The sequence below is a fragment of the Ceratotherium simum genome, chromosome 25 (genome assembly GCF_057802395.1).
Source record: "Ceratotherium simum simum isolate JZ-2026a chromosome 25, ASM5780239v1, whole genome shotgun sequence".
Classification (NCBI taxonomy): Eukaryota; Metazoa; Chordata; class Mammalia; order Perissodactyla; family Rhinocerotidae; genus Ceratotherium; species Ceratotherium simum.
Window position 1 is genome coordinate 4,319,087 of NC_141924.1, and position 12,571 is coordinate 4,331,657.

General features: G+C 46.6%; 1 protein-coding gene across 1 annotated transcript; it reads left to right on the top strand.

The window, feature by feature from the left end:
- Nucleotides 1–5,228: 5,228 nt before the first annotated feature.
- PKDREJ (polycystin family receptor for egg jelly) lies at nt 5,229–12,032 on the top strand. The gene has a single exon (XM_014793349.2). It carries the CDS (start codon nt 5,229–5,231, stop codon nt 12,030–12,032), a length of 6,804 nt encoding a protein of 2,267 aa, XP_014648835.2.
- Nucleotides 12,033–12,571: the final 539 nt, after the last annotated feature.

A 12,571-nucleotide genomic window follows, 5' to 3' on the forward strand; every position in this document is an offset into this window, starting at 1 on the left:
CCAAAAGATTTGAAAACAAGTATTCAAACAAAACCTTGTACACAAATGTTCACAGTAACACTATTCACAATTCCCAAAAGGTGGAAACAACCCAAACGTCCATCAACAGATGAATGGATAAACAAAATGTGTTATATATATGCATATAATAGAACATTACTCAACTCTAAACAGAGTGAAGAACTGATACATTCTACAATGTGGATGAACCTCCAAACCACGCTAAATGAAAGAAGCCAGACACAAAGGGTCACATATGGCAGGATTCCATTTACATGAACTATCCAAGATTGGCAAATCCACAGAGACAGAAAGTAGATTAGTGGTTGCCAGGGGCCACGGGGAGGTAGGAATGGGGAGTGACTGCTTATGGGTATGGGTTACCTTTCAGAGTGATGAAAATGTTTTGGCCTTTAGATAGAGGTGATGGTTGTACAACATTGTGAATGTACTTAATACCACTGAATTGTACACTTTAAAATGATTAATTTTATGTGAACTTTACCTCAATATAAAAATATTATTTGTCTTGATTACTCAGGTTTTTGGCACTCCCACCCTTAAATTTTGTGCCTGAGGTGAGTGCCTCGCTGCTTCCTCCCCCCCATGTCCCCTCTCCCTGAGTCCAGTGTAAACTGGTGCCACCACTTCCAGAAGAATCTGGCAGTATCTGGCTGGTATAAGTGAAGATAACAAGACTCCGAGGCTCCAACTTTGCACCCCTGCATGACCAGGAGGCCCCAGAAGGCCAAGAAAAACACTGAGGGTGGCAAGGAAGCCTCCTAATATGCCTGGTAGGGCATGGTAGGAGGTGCCAGGTCCCCTTGAAGGGCCTGTGGGTGACCTTGCCCTGCACTCTCTCCAGGGTGGAGGTTGAAGAGGCGGGTAGAAGAGTGTCTTTGGAGACCAAAACATGTGATGTGGCATTTCGCCTCTCCTATCCCTCACCCATGCAAGTGGCAGGGCCTTCCTGGAGACTCCTTAACCTCTGCCCCTGGAGGGCCTGGTGGCTGGTGGCAGCATCTCTGAGCAATGAGTGGGAGCGGGGACTGCAGTGGGGAAGGCCACACTCCTGGCTGGTCAGAGCAAAGGGTGCCTGCGTTTCCTCTGGCCTGGGTGTGCCCTTGTTGGGGGGAAAGAGGGGCCAGGAGGCCTTTACCCAAGAGGCTCGCCGGAAGAGTGAAGGGCTTCTATGGGGTGGGTCAGAAATCCACAAACCCGGGGCTGAAGGATGTTGGAGGGACCCTGCCTAAGTGAGGGACCAGGCGAGAGGCCTGCAGTGAGGGAAGGCCCTCTGAGGAGGCCATGCCCTCCAAGGAAGAGTCAGTGTGCACACGCCTGCCGCCGGGCGACACCCATGACACAGGTGCCGGCCCCTTACTCTCTGCCCCTTCAGGTCCCCCTGGGGGGTCAGGGGTTGTCCAGGGAGAGAGGCAAAGGCCAGATTTGGGGAGGGGAGACGTTTAATATACAATAAAATTAGAGCTTTGACCCTTACATGGACCCAGACATTTCAATTTCTGAAAAAAATAATTTTTTTAAAACTAAAAGTGAATGGATAACTTTATCCAAGGGGATAGGAAAGAATTAGCCTCACACAGTGAGTCTGAAGGAGCAGGGGGCAGGGGAGAGGAGACATAAATTCGTTTTCTTCAAATTTGAGATCTGCTTACCTAACATACTGGTTACACTCACGAGGGGACAAGCCCGAGGTGCTTAGCAACATTATTTATAATAGAAAAACATAGAAAGCAACTTTGACAGCCATCAGCAGAATAGATAAATTATAGTCTATTCCCTCAACAGACTACTATGCAGTATGAAAGGAAATGAACTAAGGCTACGTGAATAGAACCAAATGATGCTCACAGTCCTTAGAAGAATATCTGCAATATAATCGCATTATGTAAAGTTTAGTAACATACAAAACAATGTATTCCTAAGGTGTTGGTTCCGATGTAAACAGTAAAGAAACATGTGAGAATAATAAGAACTAAACCTAGGTTCATGGATGCCTTGGGAGGGTGCTGGAGATTCTCTCTTGGAAGGTACACTGAGGCCTTCAACTGTATTGGTTTTGTTTTGTTTATTTTTCTTTATTTTTGTTTTATTCTATTTTTTTATTATTATTATCTCAACTGTATTGGGATTGTTTTATTTCTTTAGCTGGGATGTGGGCACAGGGTGTTCTTTAGTATTTTTTATAGATTTTGTACATCTTAGATATTTTATAATCACCCCCTCCAACTCCCCTCTGCCGACTGGCCCACTTTTCTGATCTACCACGTCAGCAAAACTTGCCCAGAGAGTTGTATGTGGTTGTCCCCACTATGCCGCTGACACAGCTCTTGTCCAGGATGACCTCCTGTTCCCAAACACAGTGGCCACCTCTCCCACCTCTTCTTCCTCATCCTCAGCTGCACCTGGCACAGCTGGCCACGCCCTTTCTTGAACTCCCTCTTCCTGTGGCTCACAGGACGCCACAGCCTCCTGGCTCTCCTCCTGCCCCACTGCAGCTCCTTCTCCAGCTCCTCCTTGGCCTGATCTTGAAATACTGGAGGACTCTAGGGTCTGTCCATTTCTCTATCTGTGCCTCCTCCCTACATGACCTCTGAGTCTTCAGCCCTGACCTTTCCCATTGTCTTAATCTGCTCAGGCTGCTATAACAAAATACCATAGGCTGGGCAGCTTAAACAACAGACGTTTATTTTTCACAGTTCTGGAAGCTAGAAGTCTAAGGTCAGGTGCCAGGGTGGTGGATTCTTGGTGAGGGCCCTCTTTCTGGTTGGGGTGGCAGATGGCCACCTTCTCATTATGTCTCATTATGTCCTCACATGGCCTTTCCCTGGTATGTGCACTCTGAGGGAGGGAGGGAGGGAGAGAGGATCTGGCCAGCAGATCTGCTGGCCCAGAGGGCTCCTCCTCAGAGAGGCCTTCCAGTGACTCCCCTATCTCATCCCTAATCCTTATCTCTTAGCCTGCCCTATTTTTCTTCACACCACTTACCACACCTGGAATCACACATGCCTTGGTTATTTTTGATCGTTTCTCATCCCTGTTATAATAGAAGCTCCATGAGAACTGGGACTAGGGCTAACACTAGAAAAAAATGCCTGGCACATAGTAGATGCTCAAGAAATATGTGTGGAATGACTAATGCTAAATGAATTAATGAGGAATAAAAGAAAAAACATCAGAGGGGATAATAAAAAAAACAAATAATAAAGTGGCAGACCTAAATCCAACCATATCAATAATTATATTAAATGGTGATAGTAATCACATTAAATGTTGATGGTCTAATACTTCAATTAAAAGGCAGAGATTGATTGAGTGGATAAAAAATAAAACCCTATTAAATGTTGCTTATGAAAGACCACTTTAAATATAAAGACATGAATAAGTTGAAAGTAAATGAATGAAAAAAGATGTGCCATTTAAACAGTAAGCATAAGGCTAGTGTGGCTACTTATTTTATTTTTTCTAGTTTTATTGAGATATAATGTGTCTATTTTATTTTATTTATTATTATTTTTTTTGTGAGGAAGATCAGCCCTGAGCTAACATCCATGCTAATCCTCCTCTTTTTTTGCTGAGGAAGACCGGCTCTGAGCTAACATCTATTGCCAATCCTCCTCCTTTTTTTTCCCCAAAGCCCCAGTAGATAGTTGTATGTCATAGCTGCACATCCTTCTAGTTGCTGTATGTGGGACGCAGCCTCAGCATGGCCAGAGAAGTGGTGCGTCGGTGCATGCCCGGGATCCGAACCCGGGTCGCCAGTAGCGGAGCACGTGCACTTAACCGCTAAGCCACGGGGCCAGCCCTAATGTGTCTATTTTTTTTTTTTTGTGAGGAAGATCAGCCCTGAGCTAACATCCGTGCTAATCCTCCTCTTTTTGCTGAGGAAGACCGGCTCTGAGCTAACATCTATTGCCAATCCTCCTCCTTTTTTTTTTTTCCCCAAAGCCCCAGTAGATAACTGTATGTCATAGCTGCACATCCTTCTAGTTGCTGTATGTGGGACGTGGCCTCACATGGCGGGAGAAGCAGTGAATCGGTGCACGCCCTCCATCCGAACCCGGGCGCCAGTAGCGGGGCTCAAGCACTTAAACCGCTAAGCCACGGGCTGGCCCTAATGTGTCTATTTTAATATCAAGTAAAAAAGACTTCAAAACAAAGATTATTACCAGAGATAAAGAGAGATATTTCATAATGATAAAAGGAGCAATTCATCAGGAAGACATAAGCACAAATGTGTATACGCCTAATAAATAGAGCCCCAAAATACACAGCGCAAAAATTGACAGAATTAAAGAATGAAATAGACAATTCCACAGTCATGGTAGGAGAGATTAACACCCTATCTCAGCAACTGACACAACAACTGGACAAAAATTCAGAAAAGACATAGAAGATCTAAGCAACACTACCAACCATCTTGATCTAATTGACATGTATCCACCGAACAACAGAATACACCTTCTTTTTAAGCGCAGGTGGAACATACATCAAGACAGACCACACAATGGGCTTTCAACAAGTCTCAATAAATGTAAAGGGATAAAAATCATACAGAATATATTCTCTGACCACGCATAATTAAATTAAAATCAATAACCATTTTGATTTTCACAGAAACTCCAAACGTTTGGAAATTAACCCACATTAAACTAATTCATGCGTCACAACTATAATGGGAAATTACAAGTATTTTTAATTGAATGATAAAGATATGACAAATATGTGGAATGCAGTTCAGCAGTATTTGGGGGGAATTTTACAGCATTAAATGGTTCTATTAGAAAAGAAGAAAATCTAAATTCAATGACTCAGGGTTTCACCTTAAGAAAGCAGAAAAAGAAAGCAAAAGAAGAAACCCAAAGTCAGACGTCCCTGGGCGCTCAGGGAGTTCCCAGTGCCTCTTGATCTCCACTGTTTTGTGACTAGTTTTCCCAAGGGAGTGGGATTCCAGGTGAGGGGCCTTCTCAGGGGGCCCGGACACTGGGCCGCATTAACCCCACCAGCACTGCCAGGTCTGCGGCCTACACAGGCGTCAGAAGAGGCCGAAGCCGCCCGCAGCCTGCGCCCCACCCGCTGCTTCAGAGACCCCAGCAGCCCTCGTGACCCCCGCGCCCCCCGCGGCCCTCGCGGCCCGCGCCCCCGCGGCCGTTGGCCCGCCCCCCGCGGCCTCCGCGGCGCCTCGCAGCTTCCCCCCGGCGGCGGGCGCCATGCGGCCGGGGCCCGCGCTCCTCCTCCTGGGCCTGGGCCTGGGCCTGGGCCGCCTCCCTGCGCCCTCGGCTGCCCGCGGGGCCCGGGCCGCCGTCCCCAGGGGGCCCGCCTCGCTGCCGGGCGGCCTCCGCGGCCCGGGCGCCGCCCTGGCTCGCCGCCCCCCGCCCGAGGCCCGGGCCCGCATCTGGGTGCGCGGCACCCGCCTCAACCTGCGGCCCCGCGCGGCCCCGGGGGGCGGCGTGGTCCTGAGCGGCGGCCGCAGCCTCTGCCTCTCTGACCGCCCCGCGCAGCGGCGCCGCCGGTCCTGCCTGCACGTGCACGTCCTGCTCCGCGCCGGCCGAGCCGCCAGCAGCGCCACCGCGCCCACCCACGTGGACCTGCACCTGTCCGCCGCCGGGCGCCGGCTCTCCCTGCTGTGGTTCACCCCGCTGCTGCACTCACCTGGGCGTCTGCAATGGACCTTCCGTCTTTGGCCCGTCGGACCCGGGGTTGCCTCCTCCTCTCGCGTGTCGCCCCGCTCCATTCTGCCCGGAGACCCTCACCCCTACATGGGCTTCGTGGCCCAAACCAAGTGTCCTACAGATGGGCCCACCCTTGTTGTTTTAAAAGCTGTCAACTCAAACAGCTCCCAAGACGTCGAGTCTTCAGTGTCCTGTCAGTTACCATCACAGGTGCCCTGCGTTATCACCCTGGTAAGGATCAATAGGGATAAAGACGGTTCTCCCGTGACGCTGACCAGGAAGATGGAAGCCACTATCAATGCCACCATTCAGTTTGACTGCCCACTGGCCCTAAGCATCACTCAGCGTTGGAAAATCTATTCCGTGCCCTCTGTATCTGACGTGCCAGACTGGACTAAACCTTTGGATGTACCAGAACTCAAATTAGGGAAAATGCCATCAATTATGCATATCCCCCCGAATTCTTTATCTTGGGGCGTATATCTGTTTAATTACACATTGTCCCTCAAAATAAGGGATCCCAAGAACTCTCCAGTACAAGAATCAGATTCTATCTATGTCACCATTGTTAGAAGTCCCCTGAAGGCGGATATTCTTGGGGATTCCGATATAACAGTTGGTTTCACAGATGGGCTGATTCTGAATGGAACAATGTCCTCTGATCCAGATGCAAACAACCCTTTAGAGGGAATCCAATTTTTTTGGTACTGTACCACAAATCCAAGAAACTACCAGACAGATAAAATAATAGTGATGAGCAAGGACGTTTGTCTCCCAGAGCAGGCTGATCTGAAGTGGACGTCGGCCTCTGGCTCTGTACTAACACTTCTGCCAGAAACCCTTAAAGGTGACCAGGTGTATTTTTTCAGAATGATGATACAGAAGAGTGGCAGAACAGCATTTGCTGATAAAAGGGTACATGTGCTCCAAGGACCAACACCTATAGCAAACATTGCGTGTATTGAAAATTGTGATACGGTTTTGACTATATCAGATAGATTTTCTTTGTCTCTAACTTGCACAAATTGTGCAACGACCCGTGATATCTATAAATGGTCCATTCTGTTGCCTTCAGGTGATGAGATGCTATTTGATTGGATGGGGCAAACTACGACAGGGAGAAATGGTGCTTATTTATCTGTAAAAGCATTTGCTTTTAAGCATTTTTTAGAAGCTAAGTTTTGGATTTCTCTATCTTTAGAGACTTGGAGTGGTGTGAACTTGCTCTTGAGGCATCCCTTTATTATTAACCATGTCCCTGAAATCGGAGAATGCAAAATTAACCCAGCTAACGGAATTGCATTTTTTACTAAGTTTGTTGTCCAATGTAGTAATTTTAGGGATAAGAACATGCCTCTTACATATAAAATAATAGTTTCTGATTTGCATGGTTTGGGTGAAATCAGTTCTTTGAAAGAGAATACCTTCGGAGCCATCCTGTATTTGGGAAATGATCCCACATCACCCCCTTCTTTTCTCCCTGTTGGTGTGTTGGCTGATCATTATGACTTGAAGATGTATGCTCAGGTATATGACTCTCTAGGAGCTTTTTCTCAGGTGACTTTTCACGCCACTGCACAGGCTCCTACTAATAAAAACTCGTCAACTTCTGTGCTGCATCGGTTACTCAATTTCACCATGGGACCAAATTCACCACTATCAACCTTGCTTGGAAAGCAGGATTTTTTACCTGCTGGTTATTTAATGTATATAGCAGCTTCCGTTTTGAATAGCATGAAAACCGAATTAACTCTGCACGATGACAAAACCAAACTCCGAGAACACCTGGTCAATCAGTCCTTCATTCTTCCGGTAAGCACTTTGGTAGAAATTAGCCAGCTAGTCACAGCTATAACTAAATTAACCCAGAAAGCCTCTGAATTCACTAGAGTTGCTCGGAAACGTGTCACGGTGAGGCTTTGGCAAGCCAATCAAGCCCTACAACAGTATCAACAAAAAGATAAACACTTACGCTCTGAACAGATAGAAATCGTGAGCACGGGAATATTAACAAGTTTGTCTAATATCTTTAAACTGACTGCTCGTCACGAAGTTGTTGAAGACCCTTTCTACATAGTAGAATCTCTAGCGGACACAATATTGGCTGGTAAAGTGCCGGGGAATGAGACCACTGTAATGAGGAGCTCCAGCTTTAACATGTATCTCAAGAAAACTGAAAAGTCGGATGTTACCAAGGACTTCAGCAATGAGAAACACTGTCGAAATTGTTTTTATCCCTCACTAAATGTGAGCAGCGTTCCCAGTTTGGCTGCTAATGCTCCGATTTCTACAATGTTTTGTGAGTTTTCAGATGACCCCTTTCCTTGGTTAAATTATCAAGAAAACGTTTTGGCAGAGGTGGTTGGATTCAGAATGACGGGAACTGCAGCTGACGGTGACGTGGTAGAGATCACACCTGATGTAGCGGAAGTGTATCTCGTCAGAAAAAACTTGAGCTTTGCGACATTTAATCTCACAGTGGGACCCAGCAATGACTCATCAGTTGATGAGTCGATGAAAAAGACAACAGGGGGGTTTAGCTTTGAAGTGGACAGCGGAGCAGTGAAGGAGGTGTTGGTCCACATTGTGACGGAAGTGACTGTGTTGTTCACAGTGTTGGTGTACGCCGGCGGTCAGGTTGTCCCCACTGCTCTCGTTGCCACCTTCCTCGTGCCCCATGACATCCCTCCAATTGCCAACCAGAGTGACCTGTTTGACCCGGCCTGTACGGTTAAGGGGGCCCGCGTGATTTGCCTCCCACCGTCCCTGCTGCAAGTCATAGCTCAGCGAAGCCGATCATCTGAGTGTACCATAACCGTGGTTCTGCAGGCACCTCGTTTTGTCATGAAGCTCAGTGACAAGATAGTGAGAATTTCCCTCTTCAGTGTTCACTGCTTGGACATGTATGGGATCCAGAGTGACTGGAGAGAAGATACCTGCGTTCTTGGAGAGAAGACCACCTGGCACAAAGTACACTGTATCTGCAAGCACAGAGGGAGGGCCAGGCGGCAGCTGGACACAATAAAGCTAGCCCACATTCACCTGCGTACCCACTATTTGACGGCCAAGGTGATTGTGGTACCAAATCCTGTGGACCTACGGTTAGAGGTCATCAAGAACATTACCCACAACCCTGTGACCCTCTTTGTTGTCCTTTTCATTATGTTCCTATACATAGTCCTCGCTTTCTGGGCCATGCATAGAGATGAAATGGACCCGTTTCTTCGGGACCATGTGATAGTTCTACCTGATAATGATCCTTATGATAAGATATGTTACCTAATCACTATTTTTACAGGAAGCCGTTGTGGGTCTGGGACCAGGGCCAATGTCTTTGTCCAACTTAGGGGGACAGAAAGTACCAGCGATGTGCATTGTTTAAGCCACCCGCAGTTTACAACTCTCTACCGAGGAAGCATCAACACTTTCCTCCTGACGACGAAAAGTGACTTGGGGGACATCCATTCCATTCGTGTGTGGCACAACAACGAGGGCAAATCCCCCAGTTGGTATTTAAGTAGAATCAAGGTGGAAAATCTGTTCAGCAGACACATCTGGCTGTTCGTCTGCCGGCAATGGCTTTCTGCTGACACCTCTTTGGACAGAACGTTTCATGTTACCCACCCAGATGAGCCTCTAAGCAGAAAGGACTTTTTCCTGATAGATGCAAGTTATAAGTTGGGGAAGAATCACATGTGGTTCTCTATTTTTTCTGGTGTCGTTGCTAAACCATTCAGTAGGCTGCAAAGATTGTCCTGTTGTTTAGCAATGCTGTTGTCCTCCCTTCTGTGTAATATTATGTTCTTTAATCTAAGTAAACAACAAACTGAGGCAGAAGGGGGGCAATATGTCAGATCAATGATGATAGGACTGGAAAGTGTCTTAATTACCATCCCTGTGCAAGTGATGATCACGTTTCTGTTCACCTATTCCCAGAGGAAACCTCGAGTGACTCTAGATGAGGTGTCGCCTCAGAAGCATCCCGTGGTGTCAGCAGCAAGTGAACACTGGCAAGAATGTTTGGAAAAGTGGCATGCCCATGAAACTGCTGAGCCGCAGACCCAGGAGGCGGAAAAGCTTCCATCGAGGAAAAATACTGGACTTCCTAAGGCTTCTGTCAAGGCAGCCTCTAAAACAAGGCACCGGCTTAAGAAAGCAGAAAGCAAGTTCTCACACAGCCACAGAACAAACATAAATGCCAACAACGCAAACATGAAAGACAATCCAGATGTTCCTTCTGGAGAGCTCTCTTCCCAGCCAGATCCTGCGCCCCTCAAAAAGCCCAGGATTGTTCTGCCTTGGTGGTGTGTTTACATAGCCTGGTTCCTGGTTTTTGCCACTTCTAGCATATCCTCATTCTTTATTGTATTTTATGGACTGACTTACGGCTATGAAAAGTCAATAGAGTGGCTCTTTGCATCATTTTGTTCATTCTGTCAGTCAGTTTTTCTGGTGCAGCCATCTAAAATTATAGTCTTGTCAGGCTTAAGAACAGGTAGGCTTAAGTACTGTAAAAACCTGTCGTGGGTGAGCAAGTATCGTTATACTGAGATCAAGCTGCACAGTGAGCGGCTGCAGCCCGGTGAGAAGCACAAGCAACAGCGGCGCATCATCCAGATCCGAGGCACGAGGATGTACCAGCCCCTCACAGAGGATGAAATCAGAATATTCAAAAGAAAGAAGAGGCTCAAGAGAAGAGCCTTCCTGTTCCTGAGTTACCTTCTAACCCACTTTATCTTTCTAGCCCTTCTGTTGAGCCTTGTCGCCCTCCTACACCACACCGACTGCTTTTACTATAATCAGTTTATTCGTGATCAGTTTTCCGTGGATCTGGCCACGGTGACCAAGCTGGAGGACATCTATCAGTGGTTGAACAGCGTGCTGCCACCTTTGTTCCACAACGACCTGAACCCAACGTTTCTTCCTGACAGCTCCTCTAAGATCCTTGGCCTTCCAATGATGAGGCAAGTAAGGGCAAAACCTGGTGAAAGGACTTGTCCGCCTGCCAAAAACTTTGTGCAAAACAGCATGGAAAGAGAAATTCACTGTCATCCCAAATATGGCACTGACCCAGAAGACACAAAAGACTACTCTAACCTTTGGAATAAAGTTGATAAGCGGGCTATAGACAAGAATACAAAAGGGTTTACTTATAAGCCTCCAGAAAAGAAATGGGTGTATTATTCCTATGGACTTTTACATACCTATGGATCAGGAGGGTATGTGTTCTATTTTTTTCCAGAACAGCAGGAGTTTAATTCCATACTGAGGCTCAAGGAACTCCAAAGAAGCAATTGGCTTGATGAGAAGACATGGGCTGTGATTCTGGAACTGACGACTTTTAATCCAGATGTAAACCTGTTCTGTACCGTTTCAGTCGTATTTGAGGTTTCTCAGTTAGGTGTTGTAAACACAAGCATATCTGTGCACTCTTTCTCACTTGCTAATTTCAACGGAAAAACGTCAGCAGAAATCTACTTATATGTGGCCATTCTCATTTTTTTTTTAGCCTACATTTTGGATGAGGGCTACATCATTATGCAGGAAAGGGCCGCCTACATGAGAAGTGTGTATAATTTGCTCAACTTTGCTTTAAAATGCATGTTTACTGTGTTAATTGTGCTCTTTCTCAGGAAACACTTCTTAGCCACTGGCATAATTCAGTTTTACTTGTCAAACTCTGCGGATTTCATTCCCTTTCATGCAATTTCTCAAGTAGATCATATGGTGAGGATAATTTTGGCTTTCCTGTTGTTTCTGACAATTTTGAAGACCCTCAGGTATTCCAGATTCTTTTATGATGTGCGCCTGGCTCAGAGGGCCATCCAGACCGCCCTTCCTGGCATCTGCCACATGGCGTTAGTGGTGTCTGTGTATTTCTTTGTATACGTGGCTTTCGGCTACCTGGTATTTGGTCAGCATGAATGGAACTACTGTAACTTGATTCATGCCACTCAGACAATATTCTCCTATTGTGTATCAGCTTTTCAGAACACTGAATTTTCCGATAACAGAGTTCTTGGGGTCCTGTTCCTCTCATCTTTTATGCTGGTGATGATCTGCATATTGATCAACTTATTTCAGGCAGTGATTTTGTCTGCCTATGAGGACATGAAGCAGCCTGTGTACGAGGAACCATCGGATGAAGCGGAAGCAATGACCTATCTGTGTCACAAGCTAAGAACTATATTTGGCTTTCTGTCCTTCCAACCTAAGGCCAAAGATGAACCTGAGTTCTTCGTCGACATGCTGTACGGGCAGCCAGTGAAGACCAGCCGCCGGTATCTGGGGCTGAAGACCAGAAACATTAATGGGCAGAAAATGGTTTATCTCGTTGTGTGATCAATGACAGTTTCAAGAGCCACAGGCAAGTTTCCCCCAAGTGCTCAGTTTGTGGGATTAAGGAATGTTTAGTGGCTCAGTCGTGCTTTCTACTCATATCTTCCCCAATGCACACCCCCTACATTCGGAAGTGTCCCCACATGTCCTGGCCTCCATGCTCAGGAACATGAAAGGAGAGTGTCGGAGTGTAGTGCAGCGTCTGGGGAGAGAGGAGGATGACAGTGTGTGAGTCCCAGGTGGATTTCCCTTTAGATGGGAATTAGGTGTCTGTGGAGCCCACAGCAGTTCAGAGAGTCAGAGACACAGCTGAAGAGAACCAGTCTGAAGCTTCCCGTCTACTCCTTAAGCCTCTTGCATGTTAAAGATGTAAAATTTAATAACATTTTCTGGCCACAAGACATGACTTTTGTTAAACAACAAAAAGGTGTGTGTGTGAGGATTCACACTGACAGATTGTAAATATTCTATATATTGAAGATAACAGTATATTCATCCAGGATTTGGGCTCTCGGTTGTTTATAGCCTGGTGGATTTTTTAG

Excerpts from the sequence above, each read along its gene's own strand:
- PKDREJ (XM_014793349.2), top strand. The coding sequence starts at position 5,229 with ATGCGGCCGGGGCCCGCGCTCCTCCTCCTGGGCCTGGGCCTGGGCCTG.